The 23,189-nt window shown below is 41.7% G+C and overlaps 1 protein-coding gene across 5 annotated transcripts in view; it reads left to right on the top strand.

Annotated features, from left to right (window-relative positions):
• Positions 1–23,189, top strand: part of rhbdl3 (rhomboid, veinlet-like 3 (Drosophila)) — an 82,892-nt gene that overhangs the window by 37,747 nt on the left and 21,956 nt on the right. For all 5 annotated transcript variants that reach the window (XM_049572420.1, XM_049572421.1, XM_049572416.1 and 2 more), the window contains 3 exons: positions 9,147–9,305; positions 18,299–18,523; positions 21,200–21,348. In XM_049572420.1, coding sequence (XP_049428377.1) covers positions 9,147–9,305; positions 18,299–18,523; positions 21,200–21,348 — 533 coding nt within the window. The remainder of the gene's footprint in view (positions 1–9,146; positions 9,306–18,298; positions 18,524–21,199; positions 21,349–23,189) is intronic.

The raw sequence follows: 23,189 nt of genomic DNA, 5'->3' as shown, positions 1-23,189 counted from the left end.
CTCTGTCCCATTATCATTACGGTCATACTGTAACTCAAAGGCAATTAGAGCTCCCGTTTCTTAGGTTACACATTATTGCACCTTCAGTCAGTCCCGTCACACGTGTTGCCATGCCGATTGGTCATGCCTGTTATACTGCCTCAGTCTGGAGGATGTTATTATCAGAAAGTGTGACATTAAAAATCTTAACTGACGCCTTAGGCAGCAGCCATGTGTTGTATTTATTCAGTGTGTATATTGCTTTGTGTCCACCAACACACCAGAGTTACAGTGCTGAATGACTTCCTCATGCCTGTTACTGCATGAACCTGCGCAGTTGTATTATTTTCCTTTGTAAAATTAGATGGCTTTATCTGGAATAAGACCGCAGCTTCTTTCCCTGTCAGTTTGTTTTGCAGCATTTCTGCGTCTTCACATAGAAGACAGCGAGGAGTGAGAGAGTGACTGACAGGATGACTCACAGCAAAGGTCTTCATACCAGTTCAAAGCCAACAGCTTGTGATTACATGGTACAGTTTGAGCTGTTTCCCGCAGAGCTCCCAGGGTGCATCCAGTCTGAAATGTTGATGATGTTGTTATCAAAGGTTTTTTGGGATCCGCTTTCTGCTTATGCGGCGTAAATTAGACACAAGTTTATCGTCAGCAGTGTAGCTACTGATTTTTTCTTTTTTTGTGCTCTTTCCTTTGTTTCCAAAAAAAGATTACTTGGAAGTGCCTGCTCATTTTTGAGATGTAATACTGGACAGATATAGACGAGAACAGATTACAAAAATGTTTTCTTGCACTTATGCATATGAGAGTAAAATGTCTTACTGGGCTATTATCCTGCAGCACTTTCACTTTCATACATGATTATCACATGCCAGCAGTCACTACATCAGTTCTTTAGTACAAGACAGGTTCAGTGACGTACTGCGGGTGTAAGAGGATTTCAGTATGCTCACCAGTTTGCTGTTAGTACACCAGGATAGGATTGAGTTTCTCACTGTCTCTCTTAATTAACTCTTGACTCTCTTCATTCACGCCCCATGCTTCCTTCTTTCCTTGAGCTGGCCGCTTACTGTTCCAGAAAGCAGCTCATCTGCAGCTCAAAGCTCCTGGACAGTGACCCGTATCAGTCTGGGTCAAATGTCACAGGTCACTGAAAGTGCCAGAGGTCAGTCAGGTCTGAGAGTCAGTAGTAAAGATGATCAAAAAGTCTTAAATGACCTCCTGCCCAGGCTCTCTCTTTGTCTTAGTTTTAAGGGATTTGATGGGCAGGTGTAACTCAGGAAAACAAGTTAATGTCTTGAGGTAAATCCCCTGTAACCAATGGTGCATTCAATTTGCCCTGAGAAGTCAAAATTTCCCAGTTCATGGTCAGAAATTTCAACTGGAATACCCCCTGAAGTCGGATTTCTGACTCTGAAAGACAAAGGAACCTAACCGACCTCAACCTCAAAATCCAGGATGGCTGCTCAGCTCATCAACAGTAGTCAAAGGCATTTTAACTTACTTTGTATTAGGACTTCTGTCTTCTTGTTTGTGTCTCCTTAAAACAGTCGTGTGCACATTACGGTCCAACTTCTATGTATGGAAATGTTGCTACAGTGTTTGTATGCACAAAATACTGCGGAATCTGTTTTATCAACTGGTATTGCTAACATTGGCTAACCTGACTAGAACTGGTATTGCTTAACAACATCTTGGTTTTCCAACTTATTGTCAGGGTCGGGTACTGTTGACATTTGAACTGATATCAGTTCCAGTAGCTGGAATTCGGTACTAGTACACAATGGTGCCTGTTTTCAGTACTTTAATTTTTCTGTAATTACAAAAATTTAATGTTTGTCAACTGCCTGTTTGCCTCAATGCATATATGTGTGTGTGCGTGCCTGGTGTGTATGTATGTCTACTTGTCTAGCAGTGATACTAGGCTATAACTACAATAATACAGAAAAGAAAATAGGCCAGATGCCGAAACTATCATTGCAAATTGGCATTTTGGCTCACTTGGAAGATAACGGAATGGCTGCCTGATGGAGCAGCTGATGGAGTGGCTGACATTGCCAGCTTTGGGGCACTTCTGCTTCCTGTCTGAAGTTGAACCCAGTGGCTCCACAGAGCTCTGTTGCTGGCCTTGGAGCTCCATGGCTGGCTTCCAGGCTTCAGAGCTTTGTGCCACTTCTGCCTCTTGTCTAAACCCACAGTTCTCACCCAGATGCGCTCTCAGGCACTGGCATTTGGCATTGATGGATTTAAAGTAAATTGGTATTTGGTACAACCGAGGTTATTTGGTCGCTACCCTCAAAAGTATAGAGATCGGTATCCAATCCTACTTGTACTGAAACATGGCCAACTCTGGTGTGGCGCCATTCCTAGCTCTGACTTCCAACTTTGGAGGTGCAATGGAACGCAGCCTAACCCCTGAGGTGCTGCAAAGGACTTGCAGTAAGAGTTAGTGAGGGATAATCTTTCCCAGATTTTTCTACAGTATATATGGGCAATACAGTAAAATTGGTCAGAAAGTTTGATACCCACTTACTGTGTATTTAAAGATCTTGTGATTGCTCAGTCTGTCACCCTAAGGGCTAGATTTCATCAAAATGTAAGTTGTTTTTGAGTATAGTTTTCACTCTAGCCTTCTGTATATTTCATGTTGGCCCAGACTACATAATTTCTCCAGGCTCTCTGTGCAGACTTCAAGTCTTGGAAAAACTCCCTGACCCTTAGAAACAGCCTACTGTAAGGTTCCTTAATATTCAGCTTTATGAAAATGAGGCTGAAGACAAAAAGCCGTGCATCCCACCCCACCCCCCAAACAGCTCACACCAACCCTCCTTCACTTCCTGCTCCCCTCCCTCGGCTGTTTTTCTCCTCCGCACTGACACCAGCCTGCTGAGAAGCCCTTAATATGAAAGCTCATTGGCTGTGAATGTTTTGTGGTATTATGTCTGCACCAGGATTTGTGTGTGTGTGTGTGTGTGTGTGTGTGTGTGTGTGTGTGTGTGTGTGTCTGTGCTTATTTTAATCTGAGGGATTTGCATCACGCTCCCTTTGCTGTTTGCAAAACAAGCCTTATGGAGCAGAGACAATAACACGGTTATGAAAATGGAATATGTGCTGGGATAAAAGTTCAGTCAAATTCACAATCTGGTGAATGTTCCAGCACACAAGCAAAGTACTTACCAGTATTTAAGTACTGCGTTACCTAAAATCCTCTCCTTGTATTTGTGATGGTGTGGCTCAGTGCAGATAATAAGTATTTTTAGTTATTGTGACCTTGTAAAGACATAAATAATTGTGAATATATAGATAAAATATAGATAATACAATACAACTGAATAAAGCTGAAACTAGTTGTTGATTTATTGACAGAAAATTAACTGGAAGTCATTTAAGATTTTTTTTTCTTTTTTCACATTTTTTTTTCCAATTTTCAACACCTCATCAATCAATCAAGCAAAAAAATTGCAGTTTAACGGATAATGAAAAGCCTTTTCAGTTTGTCCTGAAGCTCGAGGGGTCTCAGATGGAAAGTCTCATATCATATAGTGTCCTTCTCTGCATGCACCTCTGGGTGCATCAGAAGGAAATGAACACTAATTGGAGTTAAGGGATTGGGCGAACCTTGCATGAAATTGCCATCGGAGGCCCATTGTTGAGTGTGTGTCCCTCCGCCGCTCCACCCCAGCAGCCAGCCTGTTGACTTCAGAGAGTGATCACTCAACTATGAAGCCTGTGGTGTCACGAAAGTGGAGCGAGGGAGTGTTTGTGTGTGTGTGTGTGTGTGTGTGTGTGTGTGAGGAAAATAATGTACGGCTGCCTGCCTCTGGGAGTGACAGGAAAAGAGATAACAGGCAAATTTATTGAACTATTTATTTTTCTGTGGAGGGAGCCCACATGTTAGCTTTAGAGAGAGAAAGTGAGTAGGGAGAGTGAGGGAGGGGGGTGTGAATGTAGGGTGAGGGGGTGTTGTGTGTGGGGCGGGCCGAGGCGAGGAGGGTGACTAGGGTTTTAGGGGAGAGAGAAAGGTGGGGGAGGTGTGTATTGAGGGTCTTGGATTGGACTGTAATCCTTTAGTCCTGGTTAGAAATAACCCTGCGCAGTCTGGGACAAACAATATGACAGGGACACACACACACCCACAACACATTGTTTCGCTCACGCACTGAGCAGTGAGTGGTGAGACTGGCTTTGGCCGGCGCTACATCACCATGACAAAATGGCCACGGCAGAAACTGGTTGATTTACTGCAAGAGAAGGTTGGTTCTTTCTGTAGAGTAGAGTTTACATTCTATGCATCAAGCGTGTGTGCGAGTGTGTTTGTGTGGGCGGGTGGGTGTGTGTGAGAGAGAGAGGGAGAGAAGTATTGGTGTGTATGTGAGTTTGTGGAGAGTTTGTATGTTGGACCAAGCTGTGCAGGTTTAATCATATTCAGGAGTTGTTTGTTTGCCTTTGCACAAAAATGATAGTGTTTTTGTTTGTTTGTTTGTTTGTTTTTTGGTAAAAATGCACTGTCATTATAAGAATATTCTCTAGTTTAATAAGAATATACAAATTCTTCCTGCAACACTTCCTTCCTCCTCCTCTTCTTCTGTCGGATGCCATGTGGCAGATGGCACACATTCAGACCGGTTGTCATAACTGAACAGCTCACTTCTGCTAAGGTCACACTTGTGATCCCCAATTTGCCTTTTCTTATCCAGGCACACTAGAATGCATGAAATGATTCATTCTGAGAGCACTAAATGGGATGTTACTCACATTGCTGCTGTCACACCTTCCCACACCAGATATGTACATGTACATGAAAGGAGGTTGTCACATATAGTCTTATCCAGATTCAATTTAGCATTGACAGCCATGAGTCAGTGTCAAGAGGGGAAAAGTATTGCGAGAAAAAAGTCAGAATTACTTGAAATTACATCTGAACTTAGTTTCATTTTCCTCACCATGCATTTATCTATTTATTTTATCGATATTTTCTTATTTTATTTGATGACAAAACCTTATTTCCAAGTATCACTCTGCTAAAATCAAATTACGTTTACTTGTTTGGGAACTTTATATTCTATACTTTACTAAATTAACAAAGGCCTCAACACCTGAACACGAATCTCCCCCCACTTATTATCTAAGCTCTTGGCTGTAAAGACCTTTAGCAAATCATAAGACATAAACCCGACTGATGTCATGTCATCAGAATTTTAAACTGCAATACAGCACCAGTACGAAAAAAAAATCAAACAAAAACCTCTGGACACAATTGATATGGCAAAAAGAAAAACATGCCCTAGGCACACAAAATAGGATTTTTTTTTTTTCAATTAAAACCTGCACACAGTGCAGGTACAGAGAAAATCTTGAATAACAGTGACATCCACTTGCAAACATCCACTCACACAGTCCTGCCTGCTTGTGCTTCTGCCACAGGTCAAGGACCAGTTGCTTTTCTTCCCTGTTTCATCTGTGCAGACTTGGGTTGAAAATCTGATTGCAGATTATAGGTTTTTTTTTTTAAATTTTATTATAGCTTCGGCACTTTCAATACTATTTAATGTCTAATTAATGGATATTGTATCGCTTCAAACATGTGGTATCGAAAAAGCATCTAAGTATCAATACTTTTGACAGCGTGGCATCATCGCCAAGGCTGTGCTACCTTTTAGCGGAAAGAAAGAGTTGTGCTAGCGCATTAGGAAAGACAACAGGAAAACGCTAAAAAGCTGATGTGTAGTGGGTTGTGAAACAAATAAACTGAGATTTGAGCCACATAAGATGCATGAATATTCACTGTCAGTGTGGTAAATGACTGAAGGATGCTGGTGAGAGATACTACTGATGGATAGAGGGGCTTGAGTGGGCTGCTGCTGTACAGTCATACAGTATAACAACATCAGACTGCCGTCTCCAACTAAATCTAGATCAAATGGTTGGCTATTAACAGGTTGGTTATTTATAGACTACGCCTCATGATACCCGGTGATTCACTCAAATATGTATAGACATACAAATAGGTAAGATCCAGTCACTGTGTCAGTGGCTGTCGACTGAAGGGGCATGATGGCACACCGTTCAGTCTTAATTTATGGATATATTGCGAACGCTCAAGTTAAGGCAAGGTTGTAGAATTATTAGACATACCAATAAAACAAACTTTTGTTGAACAAAAAATATATGCACACAAATGTATCAATAATATATTTCAAGTACATCAAATTGCATTGACATCTACAAGTTTTGGTTTTCTATCCATCCAAGAAGGGGTACAGCCTTGACGTTTCGTGAAGTACCCGTATCTGCTTGTCTTCTCTATGCTAACACTCCGAGAGCATCTCTCAGAAGGAAGATGGGACCTTTTATCATTTCTATGTTTCCCATCTGGTAGCCTCTAGAAATTATTGCTTTTACTAAAAATGTCCGTCAGCATAAATTTTTGAGCAATTATCTCTTTTGCCTCCATTAAACACAAGTTCACAACTGCAGTTATTCCACGCCATATCCAACTTAATATACTGAACTTGCTATAACATTAGCACGCTTTTCACGCAGAGCTATCTACCGAAGACACAAGGATGTTGTTGGAGACAATCCTCTCATCACACACTGATAAACTGCAGCCACACAGGCTGCATAAAATCAAATTTCAGGCGTGAAGTGTGAATGATATTACAGCCAGATCTCAGAGATGACATTGTAAGGGTACTGACAACTGTAGCCTGAACAGCCAAAAAAAAGCCTTCTCACCGTTAGGTAACATGGAGAAAAACAACACGAGGGAGAGCCAAAACCTCTTTTACCCATTGTCATTTGGTCAAACTGCCAGTGTGGTATTACTGAGTGTCTGCCAGCACTGCCATATGGCAAACACACACTCCCATAAACACACATGCGTGCATGCACACGGTCACTATTTCTGGTTCAGGGGTGTTGGAATCTGGCAGGCGGCTCATATTGTCTGAATGTCATTTCTTTATGCATGAATGCGCTGTATTTACACACAGGCATGGTTACACTCGTATATGCACATTCACAAATGTACAGATACAAACGTGCGCACACACACACACACACACACACACACACACACACAGGCACATTGAGACCGAGATGTAGCAGCTGCTTTCTGCCTGCATCCACAAACAACCTGACATTCAAATCAAACATTCAAGTCCTGGGTTGATATATATTTTCAGGCCAGTTTGTCCCTGGTTGAAAAGACAAATACTGTCACACAGCTGCAGCCTTTTCCCCTCTTTTATCCTTGTTTTAGGGGATCAAGAGCAGCTTTTTATTTTTTTTTCTTAATCCAGGCAGAATCACTGGCAGTCTATGCCATTAGAAACAGAGGTTATTACAAGTGTCTTTGCTCACTTCTCTGCAATCAAAATTTCACTTTAAATTGTCACTTGAAGGAACTGTCAAAGAATACTTTACCTGCAAAATGACCAAAGATCAATTACTCACTGCGTGTTACGTTGAATTCGTGAAAAAAACAAACGTTTTTCTCACATGCCTCCACAGCAACCAAATGGAGAAAATTCTTGATGAACTGAAGCTGAGGGGGACTGTGTTTAACAACAGCAAAACTTTATAAAAACGTCCATTAACAAACTCTCACATAACTTGTGCAGTATAAGCCAAGTCTCATTTATCCAGTCATATTCTCAGTGCTTCCCAAACACATGCGTTTTTGCTAAAACGTTACAATGTAAAAAACACTTCTCCATGAGTAGTGCACCATGATCAGGCCTGAAAATGTGCATGCATATGAGCGCCGCTTGAGCAGAGTTCAAGTGCACTACTTGGCCATGCATGAGACTGTCTGTACAGACGTGTTTTAAATCGTTAGTGAAAATGCATGTGTTTGGGAAGTACTGAGCATACGACTGGATAAATGATACTTGGATTATACTACATGAGTTATGTGAGTTTGTTAAAGGATATTTTGATGTAGTTTTGCTATTTTTCAATTAATTAATATTTTTGTACTTTTGTATTCTTCGTTCATTGTGGAGGCATGCAGAAAAAACGTTTTCTTCACAAAGACAACAGTAACACAGTTAGTAATTGATAAATAATGACAATTTTTTGGATAAAGTATTCCTTTGAGATGTGAAACCCAAAGCTATTACAGAAAAGAGTGTGTGGAACTAATATGTCTGGGATAACAGAGTTGCGGAAAAGTACAGAGCTCTTTTCACATTCAAGTGCTTAAGTGATCACTGCTGTGAAAGTTTCACAGCCTTTTAAAATATCTTTGGTTTTGTCAGAATATCTGGTGTTTTTCAGATGCATTTGAATCCCCCCTCTGTTCTGGCTTTGAATAAGCAGAAAAACAGCCTGTGGTTAAATGCAGCCCTCAGTGTCATTTCAAAGTGAAATCCAAAGCTGTTAAAAGTTATTGCTGCATCTCAACAGTTGGGCCTTTTTGGAGCAATTAGGGCTCCTTTCTAAGTGCTCAAACTGTGACTAAACCGCAGCTGATGGTTTTTTTGAGCTTTTGATGTTTGGCTGCACAGAAAATTATGCACTGGGGGAGGTGGGGGATACTGACTGCTCGTGAACTTCTCACGTTTATTTGAATCTGGTTCTTGGTTGACATACTACTGTTTAGAGAGATGTATTTGTGTTTATTCTGTTCTGTTTACACTACACTTACATAACATGTCCTCATACAGCGCTTTGTATGATATAAAATGCACAGACAATGGTTTTAATGCTATCCTACGAATTAGCGATGCACAAATGACATTATATCTTCAACATTAGGTTATATAATTTACGTAACGTTACGGAGGTTAGGTTTAGGAAAAGACACATGGTGAGAAGGTACCTTAAAATGACTCAGAGTTCACTCAGTATTCACATGGTTCCAAACAACGTTCTTCTGGGGAAAGTCCTGTGTTTTGTGACCCATCCACCTCCCCAGTGTTCCACCTGACTGGACCACTCAGGACTGCCTCCATCTTTACTGCAGTCAGCACACTGGTCATATGACCACAGCCATCCACAATATGTGGGTTAAGCACAAATTACTGGCTCATCATTATGTCGGATATGTAGGAAATTTGGGTAGAAAAACGTACAAACGGTGCATGAGAAGAGCCTTTCGTTTTTATATGGTCATATTCATTTTTGCACGTGTGTGTGTTCATTTGCAGTATGACCCAGAGAATTCGGGCTTCATCAGTACGGAGCGGTTCAGGGACTTGCTGGCGACCCACGGCTCTGAGCTTGACCCCCACAAACTAGAAGTCCTACTGGCCCTCGCTGATGGCAACGCTGACGGAAAGATCTGCTACCAAGACTTTGTCAACCTGGTGAGATGATTTAACCTTTTACAGACTTGCTGACAGCAGTGTTCATTAGAAATGAGTGGTTTATTGGCACCTCTTACAGCACACTGTCTTTACAACTTTTTTTAATGTGAGTATTAACAGATATATCCAATATGTTCTTGCATGCTGTGGTTTTCACATGGAGTCGGGCTCAAGTCTTGAATCTAATGACTTTGGACATGAATAAACAACAGAATCAAAAATCAATCGAGTTAGTCAAGAAAATGACTTGACTTTTACACCAAAGACTCCTGACTTCACTTTGACTTTGGGATTATCTATAGTGCATGGTCTAAAGTGCATGGCACAGGTAGATTTAGGGCATGTCCAACTGAACTTTTGCAAGTTAAAAGGCACATAATCCGGGTGAAAGTAAGGTGCAAGAGGCGAAGAGGTTATATTTAGTCCCTTAATTAGGTGTGTTTTGGGCATAACATGAATTCAGCCAATCAGAATATCATCTCACTTTAAAAGCCAGGTGTAACTGCACTGTTATAACCACTGATATGTGTTGATGGATTCAGCAAATTAAAGAAGTAAGCCTTCTTTTGTGTGTGTGTGTGTGTGTGTGTGTGTGTGTGTTGTTTTTTTTTTTTACTAAGGGCACAGTCACACATGCACAAAACTGACATTGGCTAATTTTCACCTTCTTTTCACTTCTATTCAGTGAAGGGACGAATAAATACATTTTACTGCAGCAAATTTCATGTGAAATTTAAGTGGCAAAACTGACAACTGCAATTATTAAGTACAGCTCTGCTCTGCTCCCTGCTATGACCACATTTTAGAGAATTTCATTAATATTTTCCTCATTAATGATGTATTATTTCACCCACCCACAACCCTTCAACCCATCCGCGTGTTCCATTGTGAGTAACAAGCAGAATGTACAAGAACCTACTTGTGTAGGTGTATCTTACTATCTGAATAATGCACCCTTGAAATACCAGGAAAATACTGCACCAGTGTTACTTTAGATCAGGTTTTTGTTGGTCAATGGCACAATCACTTTCCGCTGCCTCAAAATAGCAATGCAACAACAATGGCCTGACCACACCTCGTTTTAAGACCTACATGCCCATGGGTGCACAGATAAGCACAAGTACTTGGGTTGCGCTGGTCATAAAAATTACAACAGCGTTGGTCCGAAACCAACTTGACAGTTGCGCTGTGCTGTGCACTGCTTTGCATCGGGTGTATGATAGGGCCCATTGACTTGTAATGATGTGATATCCTTCACAGGCCTCAAAGATTAAAGATGATGTTATAAAAAAGTGAGTCAATATGTCATATGAAAGTCTTATTTAAGACTTGAAATACAAAGTTTAGGATTTTATCTTGACTTGGTTCTTGACTAACCAGGAATTGAGACTCATTTATGACTTGGAAAACAATGTTTGTATCCCACCTCTCCATCGTCTGTCTACATTACCCACACTATTTTTTTACTCATACATCAGAGCTTTTTCATTTTTACATCCAGCCCCAAAAGCCTTATTCCAAAATCACCTCAGCTGCAAGGTGGAGAGTCTTACTAACAGGAAATGACTCTCAGTCCGGTGATAAATTCCCCTCTTAACGCTCACCTTGCCCCACTTTCAGTTTCACCTTCAAACTGCAGCCTGCTGCTGTTTGTCCAAGGTCTCGCTCAAGCATCTCCAGCTGTGCTCGCTGCCTCATAACCTTCTCATTTTCTGTTTTCCACTGTCTTGCTGCTGTTCCTCATGGGAGGCTGAACCGCTGACCCGGGACAGTGTGGAGTGATCTCAGAGTGGGAGTAGTTGTGTGGTACACAATAACTACTGGGTGGCAGTGCAGTGGGGGTGTGTGCATCTGCAGAGACTGTAGGGAATTCATTGTTGTCTGTGAGTGTGAGTTTGCCCATCTCTCCCTCTCTCTCTTGTTCCTCAGAGCTGTTTATTGTCTGATACAGTGGGTGAGGAATGAGGCCTGTAGGAAGCTTGGAAAAATGTCAAAGGGGCTTTTGGCTGTTGTTTTCCAATTGGTGCATTCATGTCATGTGACAGGCTGTGGGTCAGGACGTGCAACTAGAAGTGGGACAGAGAGGAATGGGGTGCCGGCATCTGTGTGTACATTCACTTTTTTTTTTTCTTAGTCGCTATTGTGTCCACCCCCTCAATACTTTATACATTCACAGAGGCAGGCACAACAGAAGCTGAACACGGGGGGGGGGGGGGGGATTAGTAGTGACGACAATTCATGATTATGGTAATATGCTGTGCAGTAAATGAATAAGCAAGTAGTTCTATTAGTTAGATTAATCGATTAATCATTTATCAAGCAAATATGTCAACATTTGCTTGTTCCAGTTACTCAGATTTGAAGATTTGTTGCTTTTCTCTCTTTCATGTAATTAGTGCAGTGCCCTTTAAAATGTGACTGTTGAAACAGGCCAACTGTTTGGCCTCCAATATTGCTGCTTAAAACAACTTGACTCTCAACACAATGCTTCCTTGGGTCCTCAGCCATACACCTGCCATGACTTAGCTGCATCCCCTAGCAATGCAAGAGCATTCGGGTGCAAAAGCTCACACAAACATTTTATTGCCCAAGTAAAGTCAAAGCCTGGCTTTTCCCAGGAACAAATGCGTTTATTCCAAAAGTTACAAGCAACAAAGAGCGAGCTTTACCCAGCATGCCGTTCGACTGTGTAACAGTCAAAGGGATACTTTGCTGGTTTTCAACCAACTTTGTATCAAAACAATGTGGGCAGTAACTTGTGGTAAATTTCCCTCCATCCAGAGATCCGCCCCTCTCTCTCTCAAACGCAGACCAAATTCAGATCAAGTAATACCTAAAATCTCACTCGGTTTCTGCTTCTTAAAAGTGAGGGAAATGTTGCTTGTCTCTCTTTAAAATAATTTTAATCAAATACCTTCAGGTGTTCATAAGGTGGTCGAACAAAAAAAATTGAAGACATCACCTTGACACCATTTTTTTTTTCAATAGACCAAGTCAAAGTTACAGAATAAATGAAAAGAAAACATTCAACAGATTGTTATTCATGAAAATAATACATTTAGCCCTACATTGAATACTAAAATAAGTACTGCTTTTGGAGTGATGAGAGTCTGAACCTCCTGTTTGAGAAGACAGCTCTTCAAGGCTAAATGTTGGTTGTTATCTACAAGGATTTCTGCATGTGAACCCACACTTCTGCAAGAGCTTGTAAATATGATATGAATATCTCAAGGAATGTAAGCTATGTAAATGCAGCGTAATGGACTTTGTAAGGCGCAGGCATTAATGGTCTCTATGATAAAGATCAAAGGGGTCAAATCCAGTATGGGAGCCTGAGAGAGAGAAAGTTCTTCCAGCTAGTTAATTATCAGTGCCTGGTCTCTGTTGGTACATCTCTATCTCTCTTCAGCCCTCACAGAAGGAAGGAAAGAAGAGGAACAGAAGGAGAGAAAGAGGCCAGGACAGACAGAGACAAACTGTGAGGGGGTTTATTTGTTGCGCCATCACCCATTTGCACCGCAGCTCCTCCATCAGTGTGGTTGTCAGTAATTGCCCGCTCACTGTTTCGTCACAGTCGGTGTTCAAACCTCAGCTCGCTCCCTCTGTTTACCTCTTCTTCCCTCCATCTTCCCTCGCTATTTACCTTCTCCCTTAGTCTCTCTCCTCCTTTGCATAAACTCTCAGCGCCTTCCTTATCAGTGCCTCTTTCTCCTTCTTCTTCCTGTCCATCCATCTCCTCCTGTCTCTCATAAAATGCTTGGCGACTATTCTGGGTAGAAGCTGGCTTAGTAATATGTTTATGCTTCCTAAAATATCTACAAACAGGTTGAACCGCTTTGTTCCCCTCCAGTGGGATGAAATTGTGGAATGATCATGATGGATGTGTGCCAGTGCTTACAGATGCACTCATAAATGTCCTGTGTGTATGCCTGATACGGTTTGATTTTGCCTAAGATACCCTATATTATCAACACTATGTGGGCATACCTCCTGTTTTTCAAAATTTGGGCTTCTTAGTTCCAAGGAAGGGAAATCTTAATGCAACAACATACTATGGTTTAGACAAGAGTTTGTTTCTAAATCTGTGGCAAAAGTTTGGGTAAGACCTTTCCCTGTTTTGAAAGGACAGTTCTCCCCAAAATCAGAAATACAAGCCGAGTGCCATTTAGTTCAGTTATATTGGAGAGAAGGCAGACATCTCTGTGGCCAATATCTCCAACACTCGGCAACTCACACCAAAACAATCTAGACTGATAAATAGCACTACAGGTATGTTGTAAAATATGTTTATTTATTTTTTTTAAATTTTGGGATGAACTCTCCTTTAACATCACAACACAGAGTGCCAAGGAAGTGGGCAAACAACATGAACCTGGGATGCGCCCTGGTAGTCTGATGAACCACAACATTCCCAGTTCATGTCTAGTTTGGGACTTCTTGTTGCATAATGTTCCCCATCTCTCTCTCTCCTCATTTTCTTATGTCCCTTTCCTGTCAACTCTAACAAAGGCAGGATATGCCAAAAAATCCCACCGCAACATTATACAGTATCCTCAGTCGGGGCGCTGTGCTGGCCAATCAAGTTAATATACGTTCCTGGTGGATTACTTTGTAGAACAAATGCCATATTTCTCGTGTTTACCTGTTGTGACAAAAGATCAAATGATTGTAACTCATGGACCTTTTACTAACACTGGAATCCCTAGATTGTATTTCACTATCTTATCTGGAACAACACGCCCTTATCAACACAGCACCTTGCATTTTTTGATTACATTTTTTTGGTCCCTCTTTTACAACCCTCTTAATTTTCCTCTACTTCCTTCTTCCATCTGTCCTCCTCTGTCTCCCTCTCACTCCATCTGTTTCTCTCTCTTTCTGTCTCTTGTTTATGTCTCTCTCTCCTGTCCCTCTCTTCCGACTGTGCTTTCCATTGATCAAACAGTGAAATTGTCTCTTGCCGGCCGAACACCCATTTGTCCCCTTCACCTCTTCCCGTCCCCTCTCCCCTCTCCTCTTGCCAGTGGGTAAACAGACAGAACGTCATTCTTTCTTTTGTGTCCTACAAAGAGGAGAGGAATTGCAGTCACTTCACACGAAGAATTGACTGTCTTTATGGAGCACTGCTGCCTGGGGGAGGTCTGTGCGTGTGTGTGAGTGCGCTCTCCTTGGTATGCGGTCTGGAAGTGGCCATGGTAACCCGTAATCATTTTCCCACAGTTCTCTGGGCCTAACATAAAGGCTGAAATAATTGGCTTTTTTCTGAAGTTTATCTCCAAACGGAGATCCATGCGGAGACACTAAAGTCTCATTAAACAGTGCCAGAAGAACCATCAGCCAACTGTTCGTACAGAGATTTTATTGATATTCTGATTTTACATCTGTCTTCTTATCGCTCTTTTCTCCTCCTAGTTGTGTTTTCTTCTTCCAACTCAGTCAAAGTGAAACAAATTGTGATGTGTACCTTTGTTTGCAAGGCAGATAAGTATGTCCACTATCTTCAAACAAAAGTGTTCCTTATTTCTCTGATAAGTCCGCGCTTGTACTTGAATAAACATCAATCACCACTTCAATACAGAGGCGGCGCTTTAAAGTTGTAGTTTTTGAAGTTACAGAACTATATCCATCTGCCTTATTATTTTATTTTTATTGCAGATAGCCACATTACATTTTTCCTATTTCGTCAGTCTCTGCCCTTGCTGAGTACATTATCAGTCACCCATGTTGCCCTAAAATAACATCCACTAACTGACGCGTCTGGGTGTCCCGCACTCCTATAGAGACACAAACACAGTAGTAGGGTTGAGCTATGGAGTGTGACATAAACAGAGCAGGGTAAGTAAGAGTCTGTGGAGGAGTGAAGTGGGACAAGAGTCACTGCATTGTAATGGAGAATGTTATAAAACACACAGCAAGTATAATAAACGGCACAAAGCTTGGAGCAGCAGTGATTTAGGCACAGAGCTGAGGCTGTCACAGGAGCGATTAACCTGAATCTGTTTTACATCCATGCAAAGAAATACCCAATGTCAGCTGTTGTTAAAAGTGACAAGCCCAAGCCCTTAACATCATTTATTCTTTCTTTCAATTTAAAGCTACTATAGGCAGAAATCTCTCCTTCTGCAGCTCTCTCCTCTCTGGCCTAAGCCCCTCCCATCAGACGACTTCATACAGTAATCCAGTGTTTCCTTTACACTACTTTTCTATTGATATTTAATTGTAGAGTTGCACACAGTGCATCAAGCACTCAGCCCTTTCTTGACCTTCTCTCTTCATTTGTCAGACCACAAATGATACAAGAATTAGCTGGCTAGCCACCCCATCATCCCTCCGCCTCACTCTCCGCCTCTGTGGACTGCTTTCCTGTGAGGTCATTGCAGGAGTTTAGAAAACGAGCCCTTGCTTGGCATCTCACATTTGACCAGGATTTGACACCCCTGCACCAGGTGTCAACGCGGGCTGGTGGCCAATGAGTGCTGGGTCTAACCTGTGTAACGGCAGCAAAAGAAAGTTTGCTGATGTGGCGGGTATCCGATAAACTTGGCGCTGAGGTTTGCTTCGGCTGGATATGGGTTGCTGCAGCTGCTGACTGGAGGTCTGTCTCCAGAGCTGCTGCCTGCTGTCCTCCCAGCGAGGTGGTCTGTAGCGGCAGAAAGTGAGACGGGGACACACTGTGATTCTAGGCTGTAGCTAACGTTAGCTACATAAATGTAAACCTGAAGCTGCAGCCATGAGCCTTTGGCTTTAGGTAGCAGAAGGCTAAACTATTAACAACATTTTCTGGCCATCTCTGAAACTTTGCAGATGTTGACACATTTTTTATTTAGTTAAAGGAGCTATATGTAAGAAATCTAAAGCAAATAGTCGTAAAATCCTCCTAATATGTCACAGAGACTAAGGAATAATGTTCATATAACATACTGATCTCACGAACAACAATAGTACAGCCAGAATATTTGCATTTAAAAAACATTTTTACAGTCCGCAAATCATGTTTATGTTTTGAATTTGTCTTTTGGCCTGTTGCGCCACCCACCGCCATCTACCAGTGACGCAGTCAGTAGAGTCTCAGCATCATTTACAGTTACGACTGAGCTACAGCAGCATGGCAAGCAGCATTAGCAGTGTCCTGCTACATAGCATTAGCAGCCGGCTCCTCCTCAGCTGTTTCCTGGCAGCAGCGTTAGCAGCAGAGAAGCCGGACTTGCTCGAACGGTCCGCTGGAAAACCAAAGATCAAGGACGCGGCGACACGGCCCTGCCCAGCTGCCCATGGGCAATCAAATCAGTCTCCAGCGTGCCGCTGTCCAGCAACCTCAAATCTGTAGGGGAGGGGGGGCGGACACGACTCGTGGCAGTATTTTGAATTTGAGTGCAGTAATCGTTTTGGCCACATTCTTACATACAGCGCCTTTAATTGTATATTGTTAATATTACAAATACAAATTAGACTTAAGGGAACCTACTAGAATGATTGCTTTTTCAGTCCACTAGATACATTTTACTGCTGCAAAAAATTGCAAAAGTGAGATGAACAAACTGAAAAATTTATCTTATTACATGAAACAGATTTTGACAAAGTTTTCCTTCGGAGACAGTTGAAAAAAGGTAATAAATCACAATATATTTTATCGCAACACTCAGCATATCTCAACATTTTTAAAATTGCCATAATATTGTTTTGTGACTTAAGTATCGTGATAATATTGTGTCGTGGATCCTCTGATAAATTCCCACCTGGAGTGATTGGCCAAAGTCTCCTGTCACAGGTTAAATGTTCTAAAGCCTGAAAGCAGAGCCAAGAGGAGGTGCAGACATCTAGTTGTCTCTCAGTCCACTTGAAAAACATTTTACTCAAAGTTTATTATGGGATTTTTGCCAAGTGACGCCAAAATAAAACTGCATTCCCCAGCTTTAATACTAGCTGCTGACACATCTACATACTCTCGCTTTTCCCACCCATTTGTTGGACTGTTACAGAATTGATGCCCCTCAATGAGGAACATTGTCAGTGATGAAATATAAGGTCCTTCTTTAGTTGTAGATTCTAGCTGGTGCACTCAGATAAAGTGTAATTTCACTGTATGATGAGAACATTTCATCCCTTGCTTCGAGGTTTAAAATTAAAGCACATGTTTTCATTATTTCTGCATCTAAAAGTCAAGGACATGTTTCTGCCGTTCTCTGTCTGAACTGTAACTGACCTCTTGGTCCATGGGAGGTCCAAGAATAATTTTAGCATGAGATTTAAAATTGGAAAAACATCCTTCAAATCCTCTCTGCGGACATATTCACTGTTGTGTGTCAGGCTTGTGCGCGTATGTTTGATTGAAAATGTGTGCATGTGTGTGTGTTTTGGCTGTCTATATATATCTGCACTGTGAGTGTGAGTGTGTTTGAAAATGAGCAGCCCACCATTTGAAAAATGAGACACCTGTGCTATAAAAACGATTGCACTAAATCAAAATAGATGGCAGCGCTTTTGAAATGAGAGCAGAGAAGTCATTTCGTCAGGTTTGATATTGATAATGATTCTGACGGCAGAGATCTTCTCTGAGTGATGAACTGCTTGTGAGGTCCCTGCCTATGTTTGGAAAATTAACTCTTCGTAGACAGAGAGGGATTAAGAGAGGGGCTTGGTGGTTGCTAGGTGATGATACAGGCATTCTGTTGCCGTGGCGAGGTGGGAGGGGTCCGTCAGTGTGCTGGACTGAGGAGGACTGTGTAGCCTGTACCCAGAGTGTGTTGAGACTCCAGCTGTGCATTGAGGAATATACTTTATAAAATGAAATACCTCGAAATGATCATTAAATATTAAGTATTAAATATAACAGAATGGTCGTTAACATGCTGAACCACTGATAATAAAGCTTTCACCCCTCCTTCTCTCTTTCTTCCTTTATGGCCTTCCTCCTCTCTCTCTGCCCCTAACCCTCATCCTGCCTGCATCTCCCTTTCATCCCCCTCATCACCTTCCTCTCTTCCTTCTTCCAGATGAGTAACAAGCGCTCCAACAGTTTCCGCAGGGCCATCCTGCAGGGGAGCAGGCAGCTAAAAGGCTGCAGTCTCAGAGATGAGGCGGGCTTGGGGCTGTCTCAGAGGCTGGTCCGACACGTCGCCTATGAGACGCTGCCCCGCGAGGTCGACCGCAAGTGGTACTTTGACAGCTATACCTACTGTCCCCCACCATGGCTCATCCTGGCCATCACCATTGCTGAGGTAAATTGTTTGGGAGCCTGAGTCCAAAATGTGCTCTGAACCTGTCTCTTGTAAAAGTTATGCTGCAGAGTTTCAAATCACTTGCTTCATTGTGGAGCTATGTTTTGATAAGCAGGCCTGCACACAAGGATACATGAATGTATGCACTTGAGCATGCTGGTGACAGAGTTAACAGTCCTGCCAACTGCAAGAGGTGCTCATGCAAATGAACCAAATCGCCAGACTATATGTTGGCATCGTACATTTCTGCAAACCACAGATATGTTACATTTGTACATTATTATGTAGCAGACATATTGGAAGTTTTCAATTTAACAACACTGTGTAAAAAACAACCGCTTTTAGTGACACTATCCTGGCAGGAAATGCAGCGACACAGGGGTGGAAATCCCGGGGGGGACAGGGGGGACATGACTCCCCCTTCAGTAAAGCTATACCCCCCTAGAATAATTTGAGACACAATTAATAATTTTTGAACAATGCAGTAGTATTCATTGAAAGCACAATGTAAGCGGTGCTCATTATAAAAGCGCAATAATGTGCTATTTAAATCTTAAAAGATTTAGTCCCCCCCTCCCATTCCTAGTAGTGGTATATCCCACACTCTTTCCAACGGGCGGGGCTGCTTGGCAGCAGTAGCAGCGTGTGGCTGGAACCGCTGCCCACATCGCGCATCGCAGGGTAAGATGTACACTCACAGATACAGTTTAACTTACACAAGTTACAACACATCCCATTTACTGTTACAACAAGCCCCAGGCCCAGGCTGATAATATAAACTGTCTGCAACATTTCTTCTGCATTGTTCAAAAGCCAGAGTTTAGTGATAGTCAGAGAGGACAGGAGAGAAAGAAGAGGGAGAGGACAGGACAAGAGCAGTCAGTGACGGAGCGGCTCGTAGTTAATATCTGTAGGCTCTCCACCTGTCAGTGAGACAAACATGACAGACGTGCAGTTTAACTGACGAGGAGCGGACATTACGCGCGATTATTAGGCACGGTTTTGAGGTGCACAGTGGCAGATCTCACAGCACACTGTTTATAAACCGGTTCACCAGTTTAATTGCAGGAAATGATTATCTCACTGCCGGTAAAAAAACGAAAAAAACAAACAAAACGGTTTACTCCTGCAGCCAGCCAGAGATGACGGATCCATTCCACACACCTGAGCCAGATGAAAAAGAGGGAGAGAAGGAGAGAGATCGAGTTTCGGTCTTTGATGAATGAAGCCTTATTGTTTTGCTGCTATTAAACAATGAGAGACATGTTTTCTCCGTTTACTTAATAGCATAAATATTCACACTACTGCGCACGGGGAGACTGAGACCTGCTCTGCTCCAGACACACTCAGCACCTTGGACAGCACGGCACACCTGACTGTTGTCGTTGTGTACATGTTAATTTGATTTCAATCATTTTGTTTTAAATTTGGACATGTGCAGGTGAACTCAGCCAGTGCTAAGAAAGGTCCTATGCCTGCCTGTTGGAGAGATAGAGAAAAGATTAAAGCGTCAAATTGCGGTAAAAGATGATGTATAAAAGACAAGCTACAACTTTTTTTCCTTGTCCCCCCCTGGAATTATTCTCTAAAATTTTACTGTTTATTGTCCCCCCCTACTATGAAATGGGATTTTCGCCCCTGCAGCAACAGGTCACTAAAAGAACACCTCAACAGTGACCCGCTAAAAAACCAACCACTTATATTGTTTGTTGGTTTTGAACTGAGGTCTACAGTGGTCTACAGAAGCCACGCCATCCTCCAACCTCTCCACCTCCCGATGACAAGCTCAGCAATATGTCACTTTAGAAACATTGATATATGTATGAAATGTACAGATGTAACTTATTTGTGGTTTGCAGAATCGTTCAATGTCAGCATGTTCTTCTGGCGACTACGCCGTGCAAATGTTCAGTGCATGCATGTCATTTATCACAAAGATTTGCCATGTCAGTTATGGTATGATGTCCTTTGCATTATTCCACTAATAACAGTAAGTGCTGTAACACAGCAAGAAACATAGCAATGCACCAGAAAAAGTAAGGAAAGAGGAGGCAGTTAGCTGAAGTAAATATGGATGTAAAGACTGCAGGTTTCAAAATAAAAAACAATACAATTTGCAAATATTTTATGAGGATGGGAATGCTTTCATAACTTTTGCTGTGTGCTTTAGTGAGAAACACTCCACAGGGTACCTTTAAATATGTAATAATAAAGCAACAAAAAGGCATGCATGATAGGCTGTGATGCTCTGCAAAAGTATCACTTCCTACAAGTCATTATGTGCTTACATTATATTAAGTTTGGGTTTTTTTAGGCTTGGTGCAATAACTTCCAACTTCTTAATCATCCAATATCATCATCTGTGTTCCAATTAAAATAGATTACTTTGAAATATTCAAGAAATATCATCTGCTCTTAGAAAACTGACACTAGCTTTTTGATGCCAGGATTGTGTTTTTTCTTTCCAGAGTAATAATGTAATGTGACTAATGATGCCTGAAGATAATAAAGAAATTAAGTGTAAAGTTTGTGTTTCAACTTTCATCTTATTACCAGAGCAGTGTGTTCTGATTTATGATGCTGAGCCTCATTTCACAGTGTTTATTGAGGTGTGTATACTGATACCACTCCTCCTGAAATCACACATTCTGTGTTTATCCATCTGTGTTCTCCCAGGTGGCTGTGTTCATGTACTATGGGTTCCAGCTGGACCGCTTGGTACTGCAGGTGTCCAGCCCGTCCTTCCTAAAGAGCCCCTTACCTTACCACCCCCAGCTCCGTGCCCAGGCCTGGAGGTACCTCAGCTACATTTTCATGCACACCGGGTGAGTTCACATCCTTCTATTTTCTAGTTTTATTTCCCCGAGGAAATGCCTCAGTGACACATTTGACATGACGTGAACTCATCCACTTGAATTTTTTCACGTCAGTCATGCGATCAGTGGATTGCGTGTGACAGCATGGGGTGAAAAATAACATACTGGCAAACTAGAGGTGCCTCATATCTATGATGCCTCGGGTGGTTTGGGTTTGTAGCATTTAAAAAGTTCAGTGAGTCAGAGCTTGTTACGTAACTGTTTCATTAACAAAAATACACAGTGCCATTAATCTCCAGTGAAACACACCAGCTGAAAGCAATTAAATCCTTTTCATTCATGAAGGATAAATGCAGATAAGGAAGAGGAGATGGGGGATTGTGAGCTGCTAATTAGTCTTTGGATGCATTTTGTAATACTCTGTTAATTCACTGTACGTGAAGTTACAAAACAAATAAGCAAGTGACAAATAAACCTCAAGTGTTCCTGAACAAGCAATTATTATTGGAATTTTTGTAATGTGGTGTAATACAATGAGTGTGGGAAACATCAGTGTCTATAATAACTCTCTTAAACTAAAAGAAACCACCAAATATTAACTTGATAGACATTTTTTATGACATAAAACCTGCCATTATACTTGTTCAGCCTACGCTCTCCTCTCCTCTCCTCTCCTCTCCTCTCCTCTCCTCTCCTCTCCTCTCCTCTCCTCTCCTCTCTTCTGCCACCACGAGCACCACAGACTATTTTATTATCAGTTCAGGCCAGGTCATCCAGGTTTCATTAACCTTCTGGGTAAATGCAGTCTGAGGCAATAGTGAGAACTAATAAAATGGTAATTCAATTAGGAGAACCTGGAGGTGCCGGGGAGAGACGGTAGGGATGACAGTGTGTGGTTAAGAGATGAAGTAGAATGGATGAATGGAGGGATAAAGGAGGGAGGTGGGATGTTAAACATACACTGATTACACAGGAACATATTGAAATGATTTAGGTCCTCAGGGGAAGTGACTGTAAAAAGAAACAAGAGCCTGTGGGAATTATCTTTGTCAAACAATCTGCTCGATCATATATGGAAATGGTTTAGGTGTAACTGTTATGGAAACATCAGCAACGTCTTTTTAACAGTAAAATCTCCCCCACTGTGTTTTTGCAGTCATGGAGAGCTGCCCATCATTCAGTATCTGGTACATGTTCTGAGTAAAGATGGCGGGGATGCAGTAAATGAGTTAAACCCTGAGTTCAAGGAAAACAGAATATGATGATATGATTATGACCTTGATGTTTATAATTCTCTAAATGACAACATTGCATTGGTATGTTAAGTCTTTAATGGGTGCATTTATTGGCCTTGATTTTATTTAGATTTTGTAGATTTTATTTTCAAAGGGTGTTTGTGTTTGATCCACACAACTTCACAGATATGCAAGGCTGATCAAAAGTGACTTTAAATAATTCAGGGTGTAAACATTTCATTACTGGTTCATTGTAGAGCCCTTGGAGTAATGGCACAGAAAAACATTTGTCGTTATACGTTGGCTGACTTAACCAGTTCAAACTAATTTGCTAATGCTGATACTGAAGCGACTGGGACAGACCTTCATTAAGGACACATCACGTCTGTGTATTCCAAATCATACAAGGAGGGGAAGTTCATGTAATAAATCCCTGCAGGGTAAGAGTGGTGAGCGTGGAGTTTAATCATTGCACCTGAGGGTGGTATGAGAACTTGTAGCATCCAAAAATTATTCTTGACATATTTCTTAATTAAATTAATATTCCAGGCGGGGTTTGGAGGCAGAGTTCCCCAAAATATGTGCGTTCTGCCTTTCTCGATAAATGCTGAAAGT

The sequence above is a fragment of the Epinephelus fuscoguttatus genome, linkage group LG3 (assembly GCF_011397635.1).
Source record: "Epinephelus fuscoguttatus linkage group LG3, E.fuscoguttatus.final_Chr_v1".
Classification (NCBI taxonomy): domain Eukaryota; kingdom Metazoa; phylum Chordata; class Actinopteri; order Perciformes; family Serranidae; genus Epinephelus; species Epinephelus fuscoguttatus.
This window is presented reverse-complemented; position numbering and strand designations above follow the sequence as displayed.